Source organism: Palaemon carinicauda, chromosome 31 (genome assembly GCF_036898095.1).
Source record: "Palaemon carinicauda isolate YSFRI2023 chromosome 31, ASM3689809v2, whole genome shotgun sequence".
Classification (NCBI taxonomy): domain Eukaryota; kingdom Metazoa; phylum Arthropoda; class Malacostraca; order Decapoda; family Palaemonidae; genus Palaemon; species Palaemon carinicauda.
In genome coordinates, this window is record NC_090755.1 from 71,829,898 (window position 1) to 71,856,649 (window position 26,752).

At 36.5% G+C, this 26,752-nt stretch overlaps 3 protein-coding genes across 3 annotated transcripts in view; 2 read left to right on the forward strand and 1 right to left on the reverse strand.

Annotated features, from left to right (window-relative positions):
- Positions 1–13,478, forward strand: part of LOC137624786 (uncharacterized) — a 137,285-nt gene extending 123,807 nt beyond the window's left edge. Inside the window, exons 18-30 of the mRNA XM_068355739.1 lie at positions 592–831; positions 1,140–1,457; positions 2,116–2,595; positions 4,579–4,761; positions 6,387–6,659; positions 7,055–7,248; positions 8,551–8,646; positions 9,104–9,197; positions 10,040–10,131; positions 11,501–11,634; positions 12,484–12,703; positions 12,848–12,991; positions 13,346–13,478. Of these exons, the coding sequence (XP_068211840.1) occupies positions 592–831; positions 1,140–1,457; positions 2,116–2,595; positions 4,579–4,761; positions 6,387–6,659; positions 7,055–7,248; positions 8,551–8,646; positions 9,104–9,197; positions 10,040–10,131; positions 11,501–11,634; positions 12,484–12,703; positions 12,848–12,991; positions 13,346–13,478 (2,601 nt within the window). The remainder of the gene's footprint in view (positions 1–591; positions 832–1,139; positions 1,458–2,115; positions 2,596–4,578; positions 4,762–6,386; positions 6,660–7,054; positions 7,249–8,550; positions 8,647–9,103; positions 9,198–10,039; positions 10,132–11,500; positions 11,635–12,483; positions 12,704–12,847; positions 12,992–13,345) is intronic.
- Positions 13,479–14,305: 827 nt separating this feature from the next.
- On the reverse strand, positions 14,306–18,894 carry LOC137624527 (uncharacterized). Its single transcript, XM_068355394.1, has 4 exons — positions 18,667–18,894; positions 17,364–17,483; positions 14,748–15,111; positions 14,306–14,600 (listed from the first exon to the last, which is right to left on the reverse strand). Exons 1-4 carry the CDS (start codon positions 18,793–18,795, stop codon positions 14,458–14,460), a joined length of 756 nt encoding a protein of 251 aa, XP_068211495.1. The 5' UTR covers positions 18,796–18,894; the 3' UTR covers positions 14,306–14,457.
- Positions 18,895–20,118: 1,224 nt separating this feature from the next.
- LOC137625011 (protein lin-37 homolog) overlaps positions 20,119–26,752 on the forward strand; it is a 101,820-nt gene continuing 95,186 nt past the window's right edge. Inside the window, exon 1 of the mRNA XM_068355952.1 lies at positions 20,119–20,277. Within this exon, the coding sequence (XP_068212053.1) occupies positions 20,232–20,277 (46 nt within the window). The 5' untranslated portion in view covers positions 20,119–20,231. The remainder of the gene's footprint in view (positions 20,278–26,752) is intronic.

Consider the following 26,752-nt stretch of genomic DNA (forward strand, 5'->3'; position numbering starts at 1 on the left):
AGTCAAAATGTTTTTTGTGATAAAGGTAGAATTTTCTATTTGAATGCAAAGGCTGGCTCAAGTCAAAATGTTTATTGTGATAAAGGTAGAATTTTCTATTGGAATGCAAAGGGTAGCTCAAGTCAAAATGTTTTTTGTGATAAAGGTAGAATTTTCTATTTGAATGCAAAGGCTGGCTCAAGTCAAAATGTTTATTGTGATAAAGGTAGAATTTTCTATTTGAATGCAAAGGTTGGCTCAAGTCAAAATGTTTATTAGGATAAAGGTAGAATCTTCTATTTGAATGCAAAGGTTGGCTCAAGTCCAGATGTTTATTGTGATAAAGGTAGAATTTTCTATTTGAATGCAAAGGTTGGCTCAAGTCAAAATGTTTATTAGGATAAAGGTAGAATCTTCTATTTGAATGCAAAGGTTGGCTCAAGTCCAGATGTTTATTGTGATAAACGTAGAATTTTCTATTTGAATGCAAAGGTTGGCTCAAGTCAAAATGTTTATTAGGATAAAGGTAGAATCTTCTATTTGAATGCAAAGGTTGGCTCAAGTCAAAATGTTTATTGTGATAAAGGTAGAATTTTCTATTTGAATGCAAAGGTTGGCTCAAGTCCAGATGTTTATTGTGATAAACGTAGAATTTTCTATTTGAATGCAAAGGTTGGCTCAAGTCAAAATGTTTATTGTGATAAAGGTAGAATTTTCTATTTGAATGCAAAGGTTGGCTTAAGTCCAGATGTTTATTGTGATAAACGTAGAATTTTCTATTTGAATGCAAAGTTTGGCTCAAGTCAAAACGTTTATTGGGATAAAGGTAGAATTTTCTATTTGAATGCAAAGGTTGGCTCAAGTCAAAATGTTTATTGTGATAAAGGTAGAATTTTCTATTTGAATGCAAAGGTTGGTTCAAGTCAAAATGTTTATTGTGATAAAGGTAGAATTTATTTTCTATTTGAATGCAAAGGTTGGCTCAAGTCAAAATGTTTATTGTGATAAAGGTAGAATTTTCTATTTGAATGCAAAGGTTGGCTCAAGTCAAAATGTTTATTGTGATAAAGGTAGAATTTTCTATTTGAATGCAAAAATTGGCTCAAGTCAAAATGTTTATTGTGATAAAGGTAGAATTTATTTTCTATTTGAATGAAAAGGGTGGCTCAAATCAAAATGTTTATAGTGATAAAGGTGAAATTTTCTCTTTGAATGCAAAGGTTGGCTCAAGTCTAGATGTTTATTGTGATAAAGGTAGAATTTTCTATTTGAATGCAAAGGTTGGCTCAAGTCAAAATGTTTATCGTGATAAAGGTAGAATTTTCTATTTGAATGCAAAAATTGGCTCAAGTCAAAATGCTTATTGTCATAAAGGTAGAATTTTCTATTTGAATGAAAAGGGTGGCTCAAATCAAAATGTTTATAGTGATAAAGGTGAAATTTTCTCTTTGAATGCAAAGGCTGGCTCAAGTCAAAATGTTTATTGTAATAAAGGTAGAATTCTCTATTTGAATGCAAAGGTTGGCTCAAGACAAAATGTTTATTGTGATAAAGGTAGAATTTTCTATTTGAATGCAAAGGTTGGCTCAAGTCAAAATGTTTATTGTGATAAAGGTAGAATTTTCTATTTGAATGCAAAGGTTGGCTCAAGTCAAAATGTTTATTGTGATAAAGGTAGAATTTATTTTCTATTTGAATGAAAAGGGTGGCTCAAATCAAAATGTTTATTGGGATAAAGGTAGAATTTTCTATTTGAATGCAAAGGTTGGCTCAAGTCAAAATGTTTATTGGGATAAAGGTAGAATTTATTTTCTATTTGAATGAAAAGGTTGGCTCAAGTCAAAATGTTTATTGGGATAAAGGTAGAATTTTCTATTTGAATGCAAAGGTTGGCTCAAGTCAAAATGTTTATTGTGATAAAGGTAGAATTTATTTTCTATTTGAATGAAAAGGTTGGCTCAAGTCAAAATGTTTATTGGGATAAAGGTAGAATTTTCTATTTGAATGCAAAGGTTGGCTCAAGTCAAAATGTTTATTGTGATAAAGGTAGAATTTTCTATTTGAATGCAAAGGTTGGCTCAAGTCAAAATGTTTATTGTGATAAAGGTAGAATTTATTTTCTATTTGAATGAAAAGGGTGGCTTAAATCAAAATGTTTATAGTGATAAAGGTGAAATTTTCTCTTTGAATGCAAAGGTTGGCTCAAGTCTAGATGTTTATTGTGATAAAGGTAGAATTTTCTATTTGAATGCAAAGGTTGGCTCAAGTCAAAATGTTTATCGTGATAAAGGTAGAATTTTCTATTTGAATGCAAAAATTGGCTCAAGTCAAAATGCTTATTGTCATAAAGGTAGAATTTTCTATTTGAATGAAAAGGGTGGCTCAAATCAAAATGTTTATAGTGATAAAGGTGAAATTTTCTCTTTGAATGCAAAGGCTGGCTCAAGTCAAAATGTTTATTGTAATAAAGGTAGAATTCTCTATTTGAATGCAAAGGTTGGCTCAAGACAAAATGTTTATTGTAATAAAGGTAGAATTTTCTATGTAAATGCACAGGCTGGCCCAAGTCAAAATGTTTATTGTGATATAGGTAGAATTTTCTATTTGAATGCAAAGGTTGGCTCAAGTCAAAATTTTTATTGTAATAAAGGTAGAATTCTCTATTTGAATGCAAAGGCTGGCTCAAGTCAAAATGTTTATTGTAATAAAGGTAGAATTCTCTATTTGAATGCAAAGGCTGGCTCAAGTCAAAATGTTTATTGTGATAAAGGTAGAATTCTCTATTTGAATGCAAAGGTTGGCTCAAGTCAAAATGTTTATTGTAATAAAGGTAGAATTCTCTATTTGAATGCAAAGGCTGGCTCAAGTCAAAATGTTTATTGTAATAAAGGTAGAATTCTCTATTTGAATGCAAAGGTTGGCTCAAGACAAAATGTTTATTGTGATAAAGGTAGAATTTTCTATGTAAATGCACAGGCTGGCCCAAGTCAAAATGTTTATTGTAATAAAGGTAGAATTCTCTATTTGAATGCAAAGGTTGGCTCAAGACAAAATGTTTATTGTGATAAAGGTAGAATTTTCTATTTGAATGCAAAGGTTGGCTGAAGACAAAATGTTTATTGTGATAAAGGTAGAATTTTCTATTTGAATGCAAAGGTTGGCTCAAGTCAAAATGTTTATTGTAATAAAGGTAGAATTCTCTATTTGAATGCAAAGGCTGGCTCAAGTCAAAATGTTTATTGTAATAAAGGTAGAATTCTCTATTTGAATGCAAAGGTTGGCTTAAGACAAAATGTTTATTGTGATAAAGGTAGAATTTTCTATGTAAATGCACAGGCTGGCCCAAGTCAAAATGTTTATTGTGATAGGGGTAGAATTTTCTATTTGAATGCAAAGGCTGGCTCAAGTCAAAATGTTTATTGTGATGAAGGTGAAATTATTTATTTGAATGCAAAGGTTGGCTCAAGTCAAAATGTTTATTGTGATGAAGGTGAAATTATTTATTTGAATGCAAAGGTTGGCTCAAGTCAAAATGTTTATTGTGATGAAGGTGAAATTATTTATTTGAATGCAAAGGTTGGCTCAAGTCAAAATGTTTATTGTGATAAAGGTAGAATTCTCTATTTGAATGTGAAAAGTGGCTCAAGTCAAAATGTTTATTGTGATAAAGGTAAAATTTTCTGTTTGAATGCAAAGGTTGGCTCAAGTCCAGAGGTTTCTTTTGATAAAGGTAGAATTTTCTATTTGAATGCGAAGGTTAGCTCAAGTCAAAAGGTTTATTGTGATAAAGGTAAAATTTTCTATTTGAATGCATAGGTTGGCTTAAGACAAAATGTTTATTGAGATAAAGGTAGAATTCTCTACTTGAATGCAAAGGTTGGCTCAAGTCAAAATGTTTATTATGATAAAGGTAGAATTTTCTTTTTGAATGCAAAGGTTGGCTCAAGACAAAATGTTGTTTTGTGATAAAGGTAGAATTTTCTATTTGAATGCAAAGGCTGGCTCAAGTCTAGATTTTTATTGTGATAAAGGTAGAACCTATTTGAATGAGAAGGCTGGCTCAAGTCAATATGTTGATTGTGATATAGGCCAAATTCTTTATTTACATGTGAAGGCCGACTCAAGCCAAAATGTTTATTATGGCAGAAGTCTAATTTTAATCCAAATGGGAAGGCTGGCTCAAGTTGAAAATGTTTATTGGAATAAAGGTCGAATTTTCAATTTAAATGCGAAGAATGTCTTAACTGAGGTATAAATACTTTGTTATGTTAGGTTAGATTATTAAAAGTTGATGGCATTGCTTAAAAATCAATTAACGTCATTTTCTTGAAAGGAAAATCAACACGTTTTCTTATTATGCACTGCTCAATGCAATGAAGGCGAATCCAAAGGTGTTGGTGAACCATGTTACTGTCTTTATAGGCTCATCGTATGTTTTTTTATAGATGGAATTTATTCCGTATAGGGAAAATGTCTTCCTTAATTAACAACCGACATCCAGGAATGATCATTCTATAATATCTTTCACTCTAATAGACCCTAGAGTCTCTAGATTCAAGACGGATAATTGACCTTTTTCCCACTTTCATCTCATTACAGTTGCGAAGGACAACACCAAGAACAATGTGGCGAGCGCAATATTTGTTGTTGTTAATGGCAGTTTCCTTGTTCGTACTGGGCTCCGATGCTTACCGGGTGCTCGTCGTTGGCATACTCGGTACCAGGAGCCATACTCACTTCTACTTGGCCATTGCCAAACAGCTGGCTGACAGCGGCCACCAGGTGAGTTTGATTACCAAAGGATTGCTGATTCGTGTGAATGTGTTTCGGGTTCTTTATTCCACCCGTGCAAGTCCTGATCTGGTGATACAATTGCTACGGCGTCTACATCGTTATTATAAAAGGGAGAAAATTAACAGTGTACTGAGCTCGACTTGACTCTTACATAGGTGGCCCAAATAGATACGGGAAAGAATATATATATATATATATATATATATATATATATATATATATATATATATATATATATATATATATATATATATATGTATATATATATGTATAATTCTAATTGATAGAGAAATTAATTAGAGATAAAAATCATTAATGAATAGAAATTGAAAATTTCATCTACTAAACCCGTTTCTTGAACTCGTAAACTTTATAAAAAAAAAAAAAAAAAAAAAAAAAAAAAAAAAAAAAAAAAAAAAAAAAAAAAAAAAAACTCAGAATACGATAAAATGTCAGAAAAAGTTTTCTGACGAAAACATAAACATCTCTATCTTCTTTAATCTTTACTTTCGCAAAATATATATCGCATGGCTGAAATAGTGTCACACTCCTGGCTAGCACAGAGGTAACGTGTTCCCCAAGCATTCTCATGGCACCAGATGGATCTCAGCCCGGGACCTTGAGTTTAAACTGTTTACTGGGGAGCCATTACTGTGGTTTAACACCACAGTGGGGATTTGGGCTTACCTGGCCGACGTTCTGGTGAGCATCTATTTTATGAAAACTGGAACTGAAACCAGCACTATTACCTTTGCCTTTACACTCACTAGACTTTGGAACTATCTCTTAAGGTGAGCACGTCTGGGTTATGACAATAGTAATTAGAAATACTTGATACTCCTCAAATTGTGAATAATTTCCCTCAACCTGACTTTACTGCCCCGGTAAGCTAGGGATAGTAGGTTTTGTCTTATCCTTCGGCAACTTGTGAACAGTCACTGTCTATTTCCGACTGGACCTTGCGTGGGAGTTGATCATTTGGAAGTCAGGACATTGTTCGACAGAACAGCGACCTGTTTCTTGTCTCTCCTCTCATAAAGTGACCTTTGTATTGAAGATGGAAATTTAGATAAAATTCAGGTTAAATTTCTCCCATGGGATATTAGATCATCCTCGAAAATAATATATTGGACATAGATATACAATATATATATGTATATATATATATATATATATATATATATATATATATATATATATATATATATATATATATGTGTGTGTGTGTGTGTGTGTATGTATATATATACACACACACACATATATATATATATATATATATATATATATATATATATATATATATATATATATATACACATGTGTATATATATATATATATATATATATATATATATATATATATATATATATATATATATATGTGTGTGTTTGTTTGCACATGTGTGTTTGTATAAATTTACCAGCAAAATCTGTTCAGAGGGTGGCGCTTTTGATAACCATGTACACCAGTCATTGCCCTCTTCTTAATTTATTTAAGCAACCAGAGATTTACCTTCACTCACGTAACTTACTTTTATTCTAATTCTAAACTATCCCAGTCAGGAGGTAATTAATAGCTGCTAATTCCAACGGACCTTCAATCTTCACAGGTGACTTACGTCTCGGCGTATTCTTCCCAAGAGGCCAAGACGAACGTGAACATCCGGGAAGTATGGCTTCCAGAGGTCAATGTCAGTCTCCTCAACCAGAACAGATTCAACACTTCGTTGATCGGTTTTCTCCACCAGTTGAAGAAGTTAACCCCGATGTGCATAGAGTCTTTGCGAAATAGCCAAGTCCAGGAATTATTTCAAGAGAAGTTTGACGTTATTTTGTTATCACCATTCAACGATTGCTATCTCTCTCTCGTCTATCAACTTCAAGTAAGTGCTTGTAGGTTTTCGCCATTGCATGTTCCTTCAATGGAAAAAAGTCAATTGTCAGATCTAGATAATTCTTTTCATACAGAGTGAGGACGTTGTAAATGAATAAAAAGTTTATTCCAACTTTTGTTCCAGGATGCAACTGAATTTAGTTTACGAGATTATATTTTGTGCCACCACACGTCCTTAATTTCCTGAATATTTCTTTATATACATTCCTTAATTACTTTGCCTAAGCGTATAATTTGTAGAAGCCAAGCACTTCTTTTGCACCTGCTTACCTACGATGTTTGCAATCAAAGATTTCTTAAATTACGCTCGGATTACATTTTAATCCAGAAGTTCAAATTCCTTTTGACATCCTACTAGCTTATTCATGTTTGTAACCATTGCAGATTCCTTTCATCTACCTATATCCCGTCGGCATGGCATCCACCTTGGCGGAAATAGTTGGGAACCCCAGCTTCCCGGCTTTTGTAACTCCCCAGATTTTCGACCATTCCCATCCGCTGACTTTCGGACAAAGGACACAGAACGCATTGATTGAACTCACAAGCCCGTCCATATCGAAATACGGATATAATAACCAGTAAGTCCCGTAGCTAAGTTAAAGTCCCGTAAGCTACATACCCGCGTGATTTGCTCACGTTCTGAAACTGAAGCCAAGACAATTTTCCATCGTCTCGAGATCCTACGACAGAAATTTCTATGACGTTGACACACACACACACACACACACACACACACACACACACATATATATATATATATATATATATATATATATATATATATATATATATATATATATATATATATATATATATATATATATATATATATATATATATATATACACATACATTATATATCTCCTATAATGTTGGGCTGTGTATAAAATTTTTCACTTGAGTACAGTTTCTTATATCTGCAACTTCACTAGCGAACAGTTCATGGTTCAATTGTTGTTTTTGATTATATACAGTATATATATATATATACATATATATATATATATATATATATATATATATATATATATATATATATATATATATATATATATATATATATACATATATTATATATCTCCTATATTGTAGGGCTGTGTATAAAATTTTTCACTTGGGTACACTATCTTATATCTGCAGACTTCTCTAGCGAACACTTCGTGGTTCGATTGTTTTTTTAATCACCATTTCGCAAACATCTAATCAAATTACAAGTTTTTTCAAACACGAACGATATCTTTATTGTGTGTGTGATTTCACAGTTTCATTCAACGCACTTTTGTCCAAAGCTTTAATGGAAAATTGTGATACTGTATTACTTCAAATGGAATTTTTTTTTGGATCTACTTGAAATTCAAATGGCATATTTATTTACCATTGATTTGACCCCAAAGAGCAAAAAAATTAATTGGCATAAAGCAAGTTAAGACATAACATCTAATAATCGCAAACTATTTCATCATTTGTTTTCTTTTTCCCCCCAAGTTTCTCCTCGTAATGGCCTGGGGGCTAGTGCCATCAGTCTATCTCAAGCGGTGCAATGTAAGCATTATTAAAGGTTTTTTTTTTTTTTTTTACAGCATCCCCTCTGCCTGTAGGTGTACCCACCTTTTAACCTCCCATTTTACCTTCATTCCTATTTCCTTCCATCCTGCTGTCCAACCTGTGGACTATAAAGTCAAATTTCCTAGGTGAATTCAATTTTTTTTTTTTTTTTTTTTTTTTTTTTTTTTTTTTTTTTTTTTTTTTTTTTTTTCACAGAATGGAACAAGAGTGTCGCAGCAGTGGGTTCCATCCTGCTGTCCAACCTCTGGACTATAAAGTCAAATTTCCTAGGTGAATTCAATTTTTTTTTTATTTTTATTTTTTTTTTTTCACAGAATGGAACAAGAGTGCCGCAGCAGTGGGCTATGTCCCGCCGATATGCCGCCATTCTTCGAAATTCAGCAAAACGTGTCGCTGGCCTTTGTAAACAGGTATCGATCGTGTTTCTTGCAGAATGTGGACAATTCTTATTTTCGTTATTTTCTTTGTAATTGCGCTAGGAACTGCTAGGCGTGCTGCCGTATCATTAAAGTAACTATCCGTGAGTGAAAACCATTACATTCAAATTCTTAGTGAAGTAATTTGATTTTGAAATTCCACACATTTTTTAGATCACGAATATTAATCATAAAGGTTAAATAGTCAGTTCTATAATATTTTACTTCATTGAATTATTTTTATAAACCTGAGAAGAAAGAGACATTTTTGTATTACATTGAAAGAAGTTTGATTCCAAATGATTATTCAAACTATATTATGGTTAAAATATTCTTGTACAAGCTCCTACTTTTAGTATATTAAGATATGATAGCCATTAGACTTTCATTATACTCACATTTTGCTTTTCAACTTTTTAATTCTTGTCTGTCATGATCTGTCTAATACAAGCGTACGAGAGCTGGAGACTCCAGCAACTCCTTACGTGCCAGCCGTCGTGCATTTAGGAGGAATTCACTGCCAGCCGGCGAAACCACTTCCCAAGGTTAGATGTTCCTGTTCACGCTTGTAACTACAGTCAATTCTTTTTAGTTTGGCAGTTTGCACCGACTCGCAGGGGTGCCCTTTTAGCTCGGAAAAGTTTCCTGATCGCTGATTGGTTAGACAAGATAATTCTGACCAATCAGAGAGCAGAAAACTTTTCGGAGCTGAAAGGGCACCGCTGCGAGTCAAGTGCAAATGCGCCTCATCAAAAAAAAATCGAGTACAACTCATAGGACATTTTATTCTTTTAGTCTTATGCATAGAAGAATCTTGAATTAGTCTGATGATATAGAACAATTGATCAATTGATTGTTTGTTACTTTTCTTGTAGTTTATTTATTTCCTTGTTTCCTTTCTTCACTGGGATACTTTTCCCTGTTGGAGCCCCTGGGCTTATAATATCCTGCTTTTCCAACTAGTGCTTAGCTTAGCTTGTAATAATAATGATAAATTAATTGCGTCACGAGATATCTTTATCGGTTATTAGAGCTATTGTCTTCTGAAGCTATTTTAGGGAATTTTCTTCTTTAATTGGGTTTCCGCAACCAACAGTTACAATACATCTAGCGACTATTAAGAATAACATGATACAATTACAAAAATTAAGGTCATATTTTTATATCCATAGAGTATATTATATTTATTAACCTTCATGTTCGTTTATAATTTTATTCTATTAAGAAAAAAATGCAATGCACTACTTCATTGGTATGGAATTCGAAGTTCAGGAGTAACAAAGTTAATGAAACTCTGCATACAAAGTAGTTACTCATTTACAACTGTTTAAGGAAAAGGACATAAGCCAATGCTTCCACCTAATGAGGTACATTTCTGAATGGACAGGATCTCCATAACTGGGCTGAAGCCTCTGGGGATGACGGCTTCATTTTCTTCAGTCTAGGAACTGCTGTCAGATCAGTTGACCTGCCAGAGAGGTAGGTGCCATACGCTTCAGTTTTCGATTGAGGTCCTCTGATATGACCTACCATTTCCCTGTATCTAGTGAGGTGTCCTTAGGATCTCCGGATCGTTTGGTATCAATTTCACAAATTCGTGTCCTTTGAGAGCACTGCTATTCTGAATCTCCTCTCTATCTCCATTTAAAGGAACCTAACTTCAAAATTTACAATCATTCTCTTGTCGACTCTTTTCAAAATGTATCGAGTTACTTCTCGTGTTTGTTTAATGTAGTGATGCTGTTATTAGAGTTTATAATAAAACCCATCTTTGAAAAATTATAGGAAGCAGTGTAATTCAATTTAGTATTCAATGACGTAGATCTAAACCTGAGACAAGCTGAAAGGTACTGCTAATCGTAACAAGGTATTTTAGACAGATTTGGTGATAGTTTCTGAAATTTTCTTATATTTGTAAGTTAATGTCTTTTTAGATTTCTCCACCTTATGTGGGACACGAGCTCTTGCGTTGGACAGGCTCTATTCATAGAGTTTAAAAGCAGATTTTCTTTCTTTTCTTATAGTCATGGACAGATTCCTTCCTATTCCATCAAGCATTGGCATATTTTTTTTTTATATTCATACAATCATGTAGGCTACAGATATCCATTGATTTTCTATTTGAACAATCACAGATTTCCTTTTATTTCTGCAGACATGAATAAATTTTCTTTATATTCTTGCAGCAATAGATTTTGTTTTACTCCTGCAGTTGGGCGTATTTTCTTTCTACTTCTGTGGTCAGAAACAAAATAGTCTCTACTCCTGTAGTCAGAAACAAAACAGTCTCTACTCCGGTAGTCAGAAACAAAACAGTCTCTACTTCTGTAGTCAGAAACAAAACAGTCTCTACTCCTGTAGTCAGAAACAAAACAGTCTCTACTTCTGTAGTCAGAAACAAAACAATCTTTACTCCTGTAGTCAGAAACAAAACAGTCTCTACTCCTGTAGTCAGAAACAAAACAGTCTCTACTCCTGTAGTCAGAAACAAAACAGTCTCTACTTCTGTAGTCAGAAACAAAACAGTCTCTACTCCTGTAGTCAGAAACAAAACAGTCTCTACTTCTGTAGTCAGAAACAAAACAGTCTCTACTCCTGTAGTCAGAAACAAAACAGTCTCTACTCCTGTAGTCAGAAACAAAACAGTCTCTACTTCTGTAGTCAGAAACAAAACAATCTTTACTCCTGTAGTCAGAAACAAAACAGTCTCTACTTCTGTAGTCAGAAACAAAACAGTCTCTACTCCTGTAGTCAGAAACAAATTGCTCTGTAGGCTACTCCTGCAGTTAGAAGCAGATTTCCTTTCTATTCAAACAAAGAAAGACAGATTCCCTCTTTATTGTTGCAGTCACAGACAAGTGTTGATCAAAACTTTCGGATCCCTGAAGCAGCGAGTCCTCTGGAAATGGGATGACGAGTCTATACCTGGAATGCCACCGAATGTGCGAGTGGAAAAATGGCTACCACAACAGGATATTCTGGGTTAGTGAAAATTTGTTAACTTGTGTAGCAGACCATACTATAATGACTGTAGTCTCCCAGTATACCCGATGACTGTTCGTATTCCTATTTATAGTTTTGAAATATATTGTTCTTTACTTACACTACCTTTGGAATGAATCAGTCTTTCATTAATTTGTTTAAGAACTTTGGCATTTACATATCTAACAAATTACACTGGTACTTATAGTTTTACATCTATATAAAGGAAGTAGTTGTTCGTCGCAATAGTATTGATTGAGTTTATGGTTTACATAAGCGTATGCGTTTTTTCCTTGTATCTGTTTATTTTTTCATTTATTTATTTTTTTTGGTTGTGAAAACTGATAGTGGCAATTATGTAAAGACTAAACTCCAAGTAGCTTTAGCCTTTGACTGTTTTTGACTTTACCATTATTATTCTCTCGTCTTTGTTTATGCAACTGTCATTAATCTGTCAAGTCTTTTTAAATACAATAAAACCAGGACCCACATACTCAAATACAACTGTAATCTAATTTCAAGTTAACACTAGCTCACTTATTTAAGAGGGGTCGAATTTAGCTCTAAAGATATGCTTCAAGTGCTTTGATATTTCGTGCTTCACTGATACTGTACACAGTATACAGTGTCAATGCAGTTGGTTCGTAAAATTTATTGTATGAGTAAGCCGTATTCTCGTATATTAAAACATTCTGGTAATGCCGAATGGACGAAGCTGATGTAAAGCATTCCAGGATAGTTTGAGTGGATATTCATCTAATATATCATACGATGGTGGTAATACATTGTGAGTTTTTCTTTTCTCTTTTAAATCGATTCCCTACAAACTTCACATTTGAACTTCCTCAGGTCACCCCAAGCTTCGCCTCTTCATAACACACGGTGGACTGCTCAGCATTTTCGAATCTGTCTACCACGGAAGACCCTTGCTTGGTATACCAGTCATGGGCGACCAGAAGGGAAATATGATGACTGTGGAACGCCAGGGATGGGGCAAGACTCTCCTGTGGGAGGATCTTGTTGAGGAAAGACTCCTGGAAGAGATCTTATCTGTCATGAATAACAAAACGTAAAGAAATTTTTCTTTATTGTGGAATATCCGCATATTTTAACACATGACATTGATGTTTATACTCCATTTGCAGACCCAAGCCCAAACATTCATTACTGTCTATCTTTTAATGTTAGAAAATAAAAACTCCTTTAATTGCAGAATGCACGAAGAAGCACGAATGAGATCCCGTTTGATGAAGGACCAGCCGAGAACTCCGAAGGATCTGGCCTTGTTCTGGACGGAGTACGTCATCCGTCATAAGGGAGCAGCACACCTAAAGTGCCCCATTGCTCAAATGCCATGGTGCGTTGGTGCTAATCATTTATGTGGTGGTTAAAGTCAACAATTATACGTAGGCCTAGTTTGTATGATGCTAATTTCAAGTTATTGTACGTGATTATATGATGAGTTTGGCAACCCCTCTTATAGTGAATTCTTTCTTAAAATCACACACACACACACACACACACACACACACACACACACACACACACACACACACATATATATATATATATATATATATATATATATATATATATATATATATATATATATATATATATATATATATATATATATAAAAAATGTGTGTGTGTTTGACAATGTGGTTATAAAAAGAGATACACACGCTTCAACTAATTTTTAATATTCTAGGTACATACTCTACAATGCAGATGTGTGGCTTATGTTGGTGACATCCTGCGTTCTGATCATGTGGTTCCTCTTCTGGACGCTTCTTGGGGTCATAAGATTTTTCTTCAGTAAATTCAAAATAAAGAAAGATTAATCTGCAGAGACAGGTTAAGGGTATTTTTCCTGTAGATGATACTTCAAAATTTTCATAAAAAACTAAAGGCCTTTGCTAAGTATCCTATTGCTTAATTACCTAATTCCTCTAAATTGTGTTCTATCATGATAGCATTTGAAGTTTCTTACGACTGAAGGATTTGATGGGGAGATGTAGTCACCTGAAGCTGGAGATAAGATGGGATGGTTTGGCCATGTAATGACACCGGACGAGGAAAAGTTGAATTTTTAGGAAAGGGCTGATAATGGAAGTAAGAAGAGAGGACCTATAGGAAAGCCAACAAATGGGTCCACAGAAGAACACCCACAGTAGACCTGAGAGACCAGGCACAAGGCGCATCTTATGGAAAAGTCAAGAGAACTCCTCTCATGCCTAACCCCATGAAGGAAAAAGATGGCTTGAATACATTTATCATAATAGTTGAAGTGGGTAAAATATTTAATGACCCAAATCTCAGACATTATATTCATAACAATTTATATATTTCCTTAAATACTTTGCGCAACTCTTATAATCCATTATTCAAGTGTGTTTTAAGGTTAATCACAATGCAGACCTTCCATAGAAAACATATATTTTTAAATCCAAAATGAGCAGCCTACCTGGAATTGTTTCTTTCTGCATGATACATATTACTAGTAAAGCTTAGCATTCAGACCTATTATAAACAACATAATAATGATTTGGGTTTAAAGTGACAAGCTTTTAGTTGTTCATGTTCATAGCCTGATTTTTTTTTTCAACTTGAAGCCCAATAGTTCTTAAATCCAACTGTACTCTAATACTAAGTCTTGCATGAGGACTAGGTCCAAATTGGAATTCCTCAATAAAATCGAGATGTCTAGGAAGCAGTAAAAAGAAATGTCTAAGATAAATCTTTTTACCCAGCAGCAAATCTTATAATCCTTTAAAATCTACAGGGAGTGTTTAGCTTACAACATCAACATAATTCCCTTCTTTACATATTTGAAATGACTCTATGCACAGCTTCAACTAAGTCTGGAAAATTGGGATCCTGGACAGTTGCCTTTACCATCGTCTCCAGTCCAGGCAAGCGGATCAGGTCCAAAGCTTTAGGGAGGTTTTCGTCACGCTTAAAACCTAGAATTGGAGAATATGTGGATATTGTTCATTTATTTTCAAGTACGCAAAAACCATAAGTAAAAACAGAATACAGAAGTTTACAAGATACAATGGAACTTTTACAAATAATAAATGTACAGATAACTTAACATTGTATGCTCTTACCATGCCCAAAGTCAGTTCGCGTCCTGGCACAGCCCCCTCCATCTGACTTGAGTTTCTTGACAGATGGCCTTTTGGTGACATTTTTCTTGGATTTCACAAGACCCTTGACTGCATTACCTGCTGTCGGAGTGCCTCCTGGCTCAGCCAGGGTCGATGACGCTGGCAAAGAGGCAGTAGCTACAATAGATGACTGTGATAAAGACTTCCCTTTGGACATCGATGAACCAGGCTTATCTGCCATAACGTGGTCAACAGGGATGCAAGGTTCGGTTAAAAATTTGTTGATTGCTGTATAACAGCTGCAGCAGTGATTACTGGCTGAAGTTCCGCCACAGAACTGTATCCGCCATTTGCGTACTAGTCCCTGGGAAGAATAAAAGAATCCATGTCTTAAAAGGAAAATTCAATCGGCTATGATTTATATCATATGTGTAGTGCTTTGTATACACATGGGTATATTAGATTATATAATACTCAAGACAACCATCATCACTATATTCATGATTGAAAAGGTGAATTGTGGATGAAACCATGCACAATGCTTCTACAATATTAGCGGATTCAAACAGTAATGCAACTAGTGAGCATCCTGTTACCCTTCCTTACTAACGCTCATAAAATCTATCCAAGCACTTTCTAGGTCCTCTTCTTCCCTTCAACACCTTTGTCTCGCCAGAATATCATCCTCCATTCCATTTCTTCCATACGACTGGACCATCTCAATATCCTATTGTCATCCATTCTTTCCACATATAAGTGGACCATATCAAAAGTCTATCATCCTCCATTCTTTCCACATGACTGGACCATCTCAAAAGACTATCATCCTCCATTCTTTCCACACAACTGACCCATCTCAAAAGCCTATCATCAATCATTCTTCCATACAATTGAACCATCTCAAAAGCCCATCATCCTCCATTCTTTCCACACAACTGAACCATCTCAAAAGTCTATCATCCTTCATTCTTCCCACGCAATTGGACCATCTCTTAAGCCTGTCATCCTCCATTCTTTCCACATGACTGAATCATTTTAAAAGCCTATCATTTTCCATTCTTTCCACAAAACTGAACCATCTCAAAAACCTACCATCCTCCATTCCTTCAACACGACTGAACACCCTCAACAGCATATCATCCTTCATTCTTTCCACACAATTGGGCCATCTCAAAAGCCTATCATCCTCCATTCTTTCCACACAACTGAACCATCTCAAAAGTCTATCATCCTTCAATCTTTCTACACGAAACATCTCGAAAGCCTATTGTCCTCCATTCTTTCCACACAACTGAACCATCTCAAAAGCCTATCATCCTCCATTCTTTCCACATGAGTGGACTATCTCAAAAGACTATCATCCTTTATTCTTTCCATACAACTGAACCCTCTCAAAAGTATATCCTCCTTCATTCTTTCCATACAATTGGACCATCTCAAAATCCTATCATTCTCCATTCTATTCATATGACTGAACCATCTCAAAAGCCTATCATCATCCATTCTATTCACACGACTGAACCATCCCAAAAGTCTATCATCCTATACTCAATCCACACGACTGAACCATCTGAAAAGCCTATCCTCCTCCACTCTTGCCACACGACTGAACCATCAGAAAAAACTTATCATCCTCCATTCTATCTACTCGGCTGAACCATCTAAAATGCATATCATCCTCCATTCTTTCCACACAACTTACTGAACCATCTCAAAAGCCTATCTGCCTCCACTCTATCCACATGACTGAACCATCTCAAAAGCCTATCAACCTCCATTCTATCCACATGACTAAACCATCTCAAAAAACCTATAGTACTCCACTTTTTCCACACAACTGAACCATCTCAAAAGCATATCATCCTCCATTCTATCCACATGACTGAACCATCTTAAAAGCCTATCATCCTCCATTCTTTCCACACGTCTAAACCATCTCAAAAACCTATCATCCTCCATTCTTTCCACACGGCTGAACCATCTCAAAAACCTATCCTCCTCCATTCTATCAACACGATTGAACCATCTCAAAAACCTATCATCCTCCATTCTTTCCACACGGCTAAACCATCTCAAAAACCTATCATCCTCCATTCTTTCCACACGGCTAAACCATCTCAAAAACCTATCCTCCTCCATTCTATCCACACGATTGAACCATCTCAAAAACCTATTATCCTCCATTCTTTCCACACAACTGAACCATCTCAAAAACCTATCCTCCTTCATTCTATTCACATGACTGAACCATCTCAAAAACCTATCATCCTCCATTCTTTCCATACGGCTGAACCATCTCAAAAACCTATCCTCTTCCATTCTATCCACACGACTGAACCATCTCAAAAACCTCTCCTCCTCCATTCTATTCACATGACTGAACCATCTCAAAAACCTATCATCCTCCATTCTATCCACACCACTGAACTATCTCAAAAACCTATCCTCTATTCTATCCACACGACTGAACCATCTAAAAACCTATCATCCTCCATTCTTTCCACACGGCTGAACCATCTCAAAAGCTTATCATCTATTTTTTCCATACGGCCTGACCATCTAAAAAAATTTCAATAATTCCTTTCACCTACGATGTTTATGCTATTACCACTTTACCTTGGCCTTACATAAGAAGAGGATACAAGATTCCCGAATGAAGGTCCTGACATCTTTTGCTCCAGGAAGATTCCAGTACTCCAAGAGATCATTTTCCATCTGAACTTTCAGTATTCCTTCCTGTAGCCGGAAAAAGTAACAATGTGTGAAAAACGTTTGCACAATAATTTAAGTATTTGATTGTAATAACATAAATTTTTCATATATACTTTTAACAGTTCCCACCTTTGAAGCTTTTATCTTTATCTAACAGAATCAACCAGACTAGACTCAAGATGACTGGAGAAATATGTAATCAAATGTTCCTTTTTAGAACTGTTCATAGATATTTTTTTTTTCCGGGATGAAGAAAATTTTTTTTGGATAAGTTAGTAGGGTTTAATTTGATTATTGATATATTCAGAATTTATATTTTGCTTTAAACCATGAAATGGGTAATAAACTATATATATATATATATATATATATATATATATATATATATATATATATATATATATATATATATATATATATATATATATATACATACATACAATCCCTACCCAAATTTGAAACGCAACACCCCTACCCCACCGGTTAGTTTAGAAAGGGAACATGGGGGCTGTTTTCAAGTGGTTCAGATATCAGAATAAAAATATTTGGGACTTTTTTCAAATCCAGTTATCCCTAAAACTCTACCCATACTAGCGGTAAAGGGTATCAGCATCTGCTAATTTAAAAAAAAAAAGACGGCTTGTAACTTCACCCCTAAGAACTTGCTGAGATACCAGAAGACAACTTCTGGTATATATATATATATTAATTTAAAAGAAAAAAAAATAAAAGACGACTTGCAACTTCACCCCTAAGAACTTGCTGTGATACCAGAAGACAACTTCTGGAATATATATATATATATATATATATATATATATATATATATATATATATATATATATATATATATATATATATATATATATATATATATATATATATATATATATATATATATATATATAAGTCAGTGCGTTTTCGACGGTTGAGTCGTTAAAAGCCACAGAAGGACATAGGTATAACAACAATACACATTACAACACATGACAATGATTGTATTTAATCTTAAGATGGTTTTTCTTACATAAGTAAATTTATAGCCCAGATTCATTCATTTAATCCAACCTATAAAGAAATTTATCACAGGTGAATTTGATCAAAGTTAAGAATGCCTATACTACAGTAGAATAAAAATTACAGCTGACAAAAATTATAGACCTATAGACTGTCAAGATTTTGGAACCCAAAACCAACCTACTCATACCTTGGACAAAGATAAGATCAGCGGTTTCTCCGGGGAAGAAAGTAAACTTTCCCATTCTTTTCCTTCATTTGGACCACTAATAACCGCTCTTGCGTATTTGCGTAATTTCCATTCACCCAAGTTATCCATCGCGTCCTAAATTTAGTCAAACTTTGGAAAATACAATTGAGTTATTGATAGCAAGCAGACTTGCCTGGTCACTAGACGTGAATGATTGGATTATTTACGGTTTCCCGCCTTTTTCAAAGGAAGAATTGCAAATCAGAGTTTTTATAGATTTCTTGGGTCTTTTCGGTTTGAGTGCCTATCGAATTTTAATGTTTTTTTTTATTCCAATGTAGGTATTTTGATGTGGAAAACCCAAAAATGATAACCATTTTGTGGAGAAATTATTTATTGATGGCTGTGATAGGTAGTGGCTGTAAGGGGGGGGGGGGGGTCGCAGGGGCTAGGCCTAGGTAGGGGTACAGGGCCCTAGGTTAGGTGGTTGTATTAGGTACGGTAGTGTCCCGAAAATCACTGTGGCCTTAAAGGGGGGGGGGGTCCGCAGGGGGGTGGAGCCCCCCCCCCCCCCCGGTAGGCCTAGGTAGGGATACAGGGCCCCTATGGTAGGTTAGGTGGGTTTTCTTAGGTTCAGTAGTGCCCTGAAAATCAAGAAAGCGCACAGAGAAATCGCAGCATTTCAGTAAGATATTGATTGATATAAGCCAATTTAAGTGTTGATAAATAATTTCTCCACAAAATGGTTATCATTTTAGGGTTTTCCACATTAAAATACATACTTTGGAATAAAAAAAAAAAAAAAAACATTTAAATTCGATAGGCACTCAAACCGAAAAGATCCGATTTCTTAGCTCAAAATATTCCAATTCGTGTTTCCAATACGATTGATAAAATTTAATTCCCTTTAATTGGTCTTTGGGAATTTAGAAACAAAAATATAAAATGCAAATTAGATAGTTCCATCTTGTTTAATGTGTCAGAGAAAGCTTTATAAAATGTAGGATGAACATTCAGCGTTCAAGTAATGTTTATACAATGACTGAGTGCAGTTATAAGTAATTAGATTTCACACAAACAGGCAGCATTACTTGTATCATTTTAAATGAGTTCACTTGCTGATATAAGTTTATATAAAAGTTGATTGTGCATAGAACCTTAGGTAGATGATAAATATCATGTATTTTGTTTTTATGAAAATTGAATTACGTAGCAAAATCTCTATAAATGTTATCTATGAAAGTATAGTAAACAAAATGTCCGAATCTTCCAGAGATTTAATACTACTTTTAAAACCGTATAAACATGCTAATCATAAGCTTTTGTCTATAAGAAATTTGTTTGAAGTGAGTTTTAAATATTTTTGAAATAATAAACATTTCTGGGCAAATATTTACATTAATACAACTGTTAATATTATATTGATATTGAATACAGCTATAGGGTCCGAACACTTTAAATTCAACCTAAGAAATTGTCTGACAACTGTTCATCTATCTTTTTTGTGGTGTCACGGACTAACTAAGCTCTCGTTATTTCTTGGAAATTACCAGTTAAGCAGCTACATGTCATCTTCAAGCCTACGAATTAAATTGGAAAGAGATGAGCCAGGTAAACCAACCGTAAAACGGTGTATAACTGGGGCAATTCTAACTTTTTTATACTGGGGTAGTACTACGGTTCTGCTTGACTACTTTTGCGGTAGTCAACATTTGTTACTCTTCAAATATTGATATTTAACTACGTTAGGTTAGCTCAACCCTAGGTTATTTTTGTTGTTTAGTATTATTTAGTTTAATTTATCTCCTCCTCCTCTGATTGAAGGCGTACTATAGGCCTAATGTTTGAAAGACTACATTGCTACCTTACTCTAGTGGTTGCTACAGAGTAGGTAGCTGCCTCAATTGGCAGATGAATACAGAAAATAAATGGTATGATATTTAGGATGGTTATGGGGACTTTAAAGTCTAAAGTAAGAATTCTCACTTTATATGGTCAGTTGTAAGTTTTATTTGAAAAATTTTACTGTAGTTGTGAAACTATCCTTTGTTAATTTCATTTCCAGTTAAACATTCAAACTATTTCACAATGGCTTTTTTGTTTTTATTTTATTTCTGAAGACTACATGTACAATTACTGAGGACTCCAATTGGAAACTGATGATGGTGATTGGAAGCAGATTTTTAAACTGGTAAAACTAAAACTTAGAACGTTTGTCCTTCATTTTATTAACACTAGCGAAATGTTCTTTTTTTGCCACAAAATTGATCCACATTTTAATGGAATTGTACTGATATTTTATCTAATTTTACATACACAGAAGTCAGTCAAGTTTCATTAGTCACCTCACAACCAATTTTGCATGAAAAACAATTTTTTCCGTTAATTTTCTTGTTTTATTGTGTTCTGTTGTTATTATCTTGCACAAGAGTACAGCCTGTATTGTTTTCCGATTACCAATACCCAACTTAAACCCCAACAGTAATTGGGAACTACATATGGGAATCTGGGTTTTAGGGTGAGATAAGATGAAAACTAATAAACTACGGAAGACAACAACTGAAACCAACAAAAGTAAAAAAAATCTAACAATTTTTTTTCCATGCAAAAACAAGAGGGTGAAACAACACCTAGGGACTAATTGACACTGTTACCTCTCAAGCACCGTTCTCTCTCAGCTTCTGTTATCTATTAAGCTTTTGCTTTCTTTTGAGCACAGACTTCTTAATCATTAACATGGTCCAACTTTAAAAGAGACGCAACCACAAGAACAACAACCAACCTAAACTTTGCCACATAACTTAACCTAGAAGCAACATCCTTTCCTACTAAGATTTTCGCCCGTCTTACATAGCCGTTTCCTTAACTTTGCTGAGACTTGGTTTATAATGTCTTACCTTAATATTCGAAATCTGAGTAATCCAAATCAGATGTAAAAAAAAAAAAGCGATGGTTTAGGGGCAAAATGGCACTTATCCACAAAACTATCCTTGTAATCACGCAGATAAAATGCGCTGGACTCATTTTTTAGTTTAGTTTGTTATTTATTTCGAATATGCTTTCGGCAGAGATGGAAGGTAGCCGTTAGATTTAAAGTGTGAGTTGCCAACCCTACCTAACCACTAACAGTGGGTAGGTAAGGGGTTGCTGAGGGGTACCTAGCCCCCTATATCTACTCACGGTTCAATGAACCATGTCACTTTTTGCTTTTTACTGGTATAGAATGGACATTTCCTTTCTCCCTTCAAGGCGTAGCCATTTATAACTATTGCTTTACGGTCATTATTTTCTTTACAGTTATGACTGTTTTTATATTACACGCTCACGATCACCTGATGATCCATTACAGAGTAATGTTGTAGTTTTCAGATGTTGATGTTTGTCCCCGCGAGTTATCGGAAGGATTCCTCTGCGCTGACTACTCTTCTTGGGGGTAACCTCTCCTGTCCGCGGGCTGGGATTTTTCTTCACCCTCGGAGGGGAGGAATTTTTAATTCTCTCTTTGTTTTTTTAAATATTTAACTTAGCCGGTGAATATATAATAGCTGAGCCTCCGGCGGCTCGACAGAAAAACACAAAAACTCGCGAGCGATCGCTATGAAGGTTGCGGGTGTGCCCACTAGCGCCAACTATCGGCCAGATACTGCATATACATGTAAACAGACCCAATTCTTCTCTGTCGGTCTGATCGACAAGACGTACCATTACTCGCTGTTAACCTGGAGTTTTTCAACAGTCTTGGTGAAGTACTTCCTTTTGGTTTGAGCTTTCGCAGTGCAGGTGTTTTATCTTCAACTCAAATCTTGAACTCTTTTTTGGATAGATTTAATTGTTGATGACTTTGGATTGTTTTTTGGACTTTCTTTGACTTTTAAAAATGGCCGACCCTTCCCTTAGTACGGAAGTGTGTTTTAGGCTTTTAGCAATTATCTTATCACGTTATAAATTGTTGTTGTTAATTATAGATTTTCCTCTATATATTTTATATCTCAACCGCCTTTATTAGGCCTCTTCGATTAGCTTTCCATTTATAATAAACATCAAGATAAATTTTAATGATTTGTTTATATGCGACCTTACCTATTCCTCCCCTAATCCGAGAGTAGGCGGTCGTAACTTGGAAACCGAAGTTAAACAACGTTGAGCCCTTTCAATCGTAAATAACTTTTACAGAGCAAATGATTTAAAACTTATTAAATGAATATTTTTTAGTAGATATTTTATGAAAGATTTTCTTTGAATAGTCTTCGTACTGTTTCAAAGATGAACTAACGTTTGGTTTATTTATGCTACGCAGTTTGCGCTCTATCGTTACGATAGAGAGAGAGAGAATCACGGTTTCACTTTGCAGAAAGAGTAAATCGATTCTGACGTTTTGTTCATTCTTCTTTCAAACTGAAATGTTTTAAATACTAATTTAAAGGAACTTGTTAATTTTCAATTTCTTAGTCCTTTCAGTTTTTTCCTTTGGTCAAATAATCTATTTATTGACGAAAGGTGAGTGGGCTTTTCTCTTCGGTGTGAAATCAAGAGAGAGAGAGAGAGAGAGAGAGAGAGAGAGAGAGAGAGAGAGGAAGAGAGAACGTTCCGATCTTTATTCTCGTCCCAAGCGAATAACGTTGTTCTCGAGTCAGTTTTTTACTCTCGTCCCAAGTCTCTGTACGGGGAGAAAGGATAAAACGTTTTTAGTTTTTATTCTCGTCCCAAGGCACTGTACAGTGAGAGATTGAAAACGTAGTTTTGAATGAACTAGTGTTTAGTCTCCTCCCCTGTCACTGATCTTTTTATCTTTATATATGTTTACTGTTTTTTGCTTGTATTAATGTGCTTACATTATACGACTTATTTCGCAATTATAACCTTTTGATGTAGGGTAGAATTGCGTGCTTCAGGTAGAAATCAGTTTTATTCATGCCTAATGTGAATTATTGAAAAATTCGATTTCAGTGAAGTAAGTGCAAAACAGAAAATCGTAGTGATAAAGTGATAATTGCGCAAAGTGTTGCGACCGAGGGTTCGTCTGTTCGTGCCTGTCGTTCGCCTAGTCCGAGACCTCTTGCAAGCTCCCAAGCCCCAGGGAGAAGTAATGTCGTACGACTTATGGGTTCGAGAGGCCTTGATCAGCGAACAGACGTTCCCTCTATGGTTTCAGGCGTGTCTCATCAAGACCGCCCCTACCATAAGACGAGCGAGACGATTTTCTCCTCGTCATCCGAAGGCTTTTCGCGTAAGAAACTGTGGAGCAAGGTTTCGAGGCCCTTAAAGCGAAAGTCAGTCCCTTCAGGACAGGTCCAGCGTCCTGGTTGTAGCCATTGGGACAGCTCTGACCCTATGCAGTCATCGGAAGACTGCTCGCCGCCTAAACAAAAGCGTAACACAGGCTCCGAGAGTCTTATTGTAGGCAAGGTTTTGCAGTCACAGACGTTACCCTCGTCTCTTACCGCACCCATTCCCGTTGATCCTAAATGGGTTGTACTGCAAGACATGCAGAATAAGCTTGCCTCTCTTATGGAGGACTATTCTGCTGAGCAGGTTCACGATGATCCTCGCCGCTTAGCTGATCGAGATCCTGGCCGTCAGCCGCCCAAACGAGCCTTTGCTCGTCCTGTTGACATTGACGTTACAAAGTCACGTCAATCATGTTTTGTAGAGCCTCACTCGATGCAGTCCCGTGTTGACTCTCAGCCGCTTGTGGACGTTCAGCCGCTGCCGCTTGCTCTTGTTGACGTTCAGGACGTTCGCCAACCAGCATAGTTGACTTGTTTTGACGTTGAGCGTCAAGCACCGCAGTCAAGAGTTGTTTTGACTGCTCAGTCTAGGCAGTCAAGACAGTCTCGAGTTGACGTCGAGCGTCCTCCCGCACCTGTTGTTGTTGCTGGTCAGTCCTTTAAGCAGTTACATGACATAGCTTCCTTGACTGCTACTGTTGCTCCTTTGCGTGTGGACTCTGCTTGACAAGCATTGCCACCACGGCAGGTCTCTCCCTTGCTTGAGACTCGGCAATTGTCGGACAAGGTTCCTTCAGATGAGGAAGTTGCTGATCCCCCTCCTACTGATATTCCCTTGAGGACTCTGTCAGACGGAGAGGAGCCTAAAGCTGCTCAGCCCTCTATGGACTTTAAATAAATCATGCTGATTTTTAAGGATCTTTGTCCGGATCTTTTTGTAACTGCTGCTCCTCGTTCGCCTAAACGTCAGAGTTTACACTAGGCCTAGCTACTTCAAAGCCGTTGTTTTCTAAGCTAGTGCTCTCTCGCTCTTCTAAGAGAGCTTTACGCTTGCTAGGCGACTGGTTAATCACCAGGAGGAGTTTGGGGGAGACAGCCTTTGCTTTCCCTCCTTTTAAGCTGGCTTATAGAGCGAGAGTCTGGTATGACACGGGAGAAGTTCTTGGCTTGGGAGTTCCTGCCTCTGCCCAGATAAACTTCTCTAACCTCATAGACTCTCCCTAGCGCCTGGCCATGAGACGCTCCAAGATTTTATGGTCGGCTTCAGAGCTAGACCATCTCCTGTTAGGAGTTTTTTCGAGCGTTTGAAGTTTTGCTGTACATTTATGTCATGCATAAACAAGGCTATCAGGGATGGCTCCAATAATCTGACAGCCACGTTCTCTGCAGGAACAAGTCTATCAGGGATGGCTCCAATGATCTGACAGCCACGTTCACTGCAGGAGTACGTAAGAGGCAAGTGCGCTCAATGTGTTCATTGTCAAGACAAACTTCACGATGAAGTCTACCAGGCTGTCTTGACAGCATTAATGGAAGGCGACTGTATGGTCTCTCTCGACCTTCAGGATGCATACTTCCACATTCCTATACACCCGGATTCCCAACCGTTTCTGAGGTTTGTTTACAGGAATGTGGGGTACCAGTTTCGAGTCCTGTGCTTTGGCCTCAGTCCTGCTCCTCTCGTGTTTACGAGGCTCATGAGGAATGTGGCAAAATTCCTCCATCTATCGGGAATCCGAGCCTCCCTGTACTTGGACGACTGGCTTCTCAGAGCATCGTCCAGTCTTCGCTGTCTGCAGGATCTACATTGGACGTTGAGTCTGGCCAGGGAGTTGGGACTTTTGGTCAACCTAGAAAAGTCCCAACTGATCCCATCCCAGATTATTCTATATTTGGGGATGGAGATTCGCAGTCCAGTTTTTCGGGCTTTTCCGTCTGCCACCCGAATAGAACAAGCCCTGCTCAAAGTCCAACTAATGCTGAAAAGAGAACGTTTGTTCAGTCAGGAGTTGGGACAGTCTCGTAGGGACTCTCTCATCCCTGGAGCAGTTTGTCTCGCTAGGGAGACTACTCCTTCGGCCTCTCCAGTTCCATCTAGCCTCTCACTGGAACAAGGACAAGACGTTAGAGACGGTATCATTCCCAGTCTCCGAACCAGTAAAGGCATGCCTGAAATGGTTGGACAGCAATATCAGTCTGAGAGAGGGACTATCCCTAGCAGTCAAGAACCCAAACCACGTGTTGTTCTCAGACGCGTCGGATTTGGGTTGGGGTGCGACCCTGGACGGTCGGGAATGCTCGGGTCTGTGGACCTCAAGTCAGAAGAGCATGCACATCAACGGCAAGGAGCTATTAGCAGTCCACTTGGCCTTGATGAAATTTGAAAGCTTTCTTCGAAACAAAGTGGTAAAGGTCAACTCAGACAACACCACAGCTTTGGCGTACATCTCCAAGCAAGGAGGCACACTCTCCCTCACGCTGTACGAGATCGCAAGGGACCTTCTCATATGGTCAAGAAATCGAGGCATCTCCCTGTTGACGAGATTCATCCAGGGGGACTTGAACGTCTTGGCAGACTGTCTCAGTCGGAGGGGTCAGGTGATACCCACGGAATGGACCCTCCACAAGGACGTGGGCAAGAGTCTTTGGGCGACTTGGGGTCAACCCACCATAGACCTCTTTGCCACCTCGTTGACCAAAAGGTTACCAATCTATTGCTCACCAGTCCTAGATCCAGAAGCAATCCACATAGACGCGTTTCTACTGGATTGGTCTCATCTGGACTTATATGCATTCCCACCATTCAAGATAGTCAACAAGGTACTGCAGAAGTTCGCCTCTCACGAAGGGACAAGGTT

Bases quoted from the DNA above. Each gene is read 5' to 3' on its own strand.
- LOC137624527 (XM_068355394.1), bottom strand. From the start codon at position 18,795: ATGGATAACTTGGGTGAATGGAAATTACGCAAATACGCAAGAGCGGTT. The intron at 17,484-18,666 runs GTATGAGTAGGT...TTCCGGCTACAG, and splicing joins TGATCTTATCTTTGTCCAAG to GAAGGAATACTGAAAGTTCA. The intron at 14,601-14,747 runs GTAAGAGCATAC...CTCCAATTCTAG, and splicing joins GCGAACTGACTTTGGGCATG to GTTTTAAGCGTGACGAAAAC.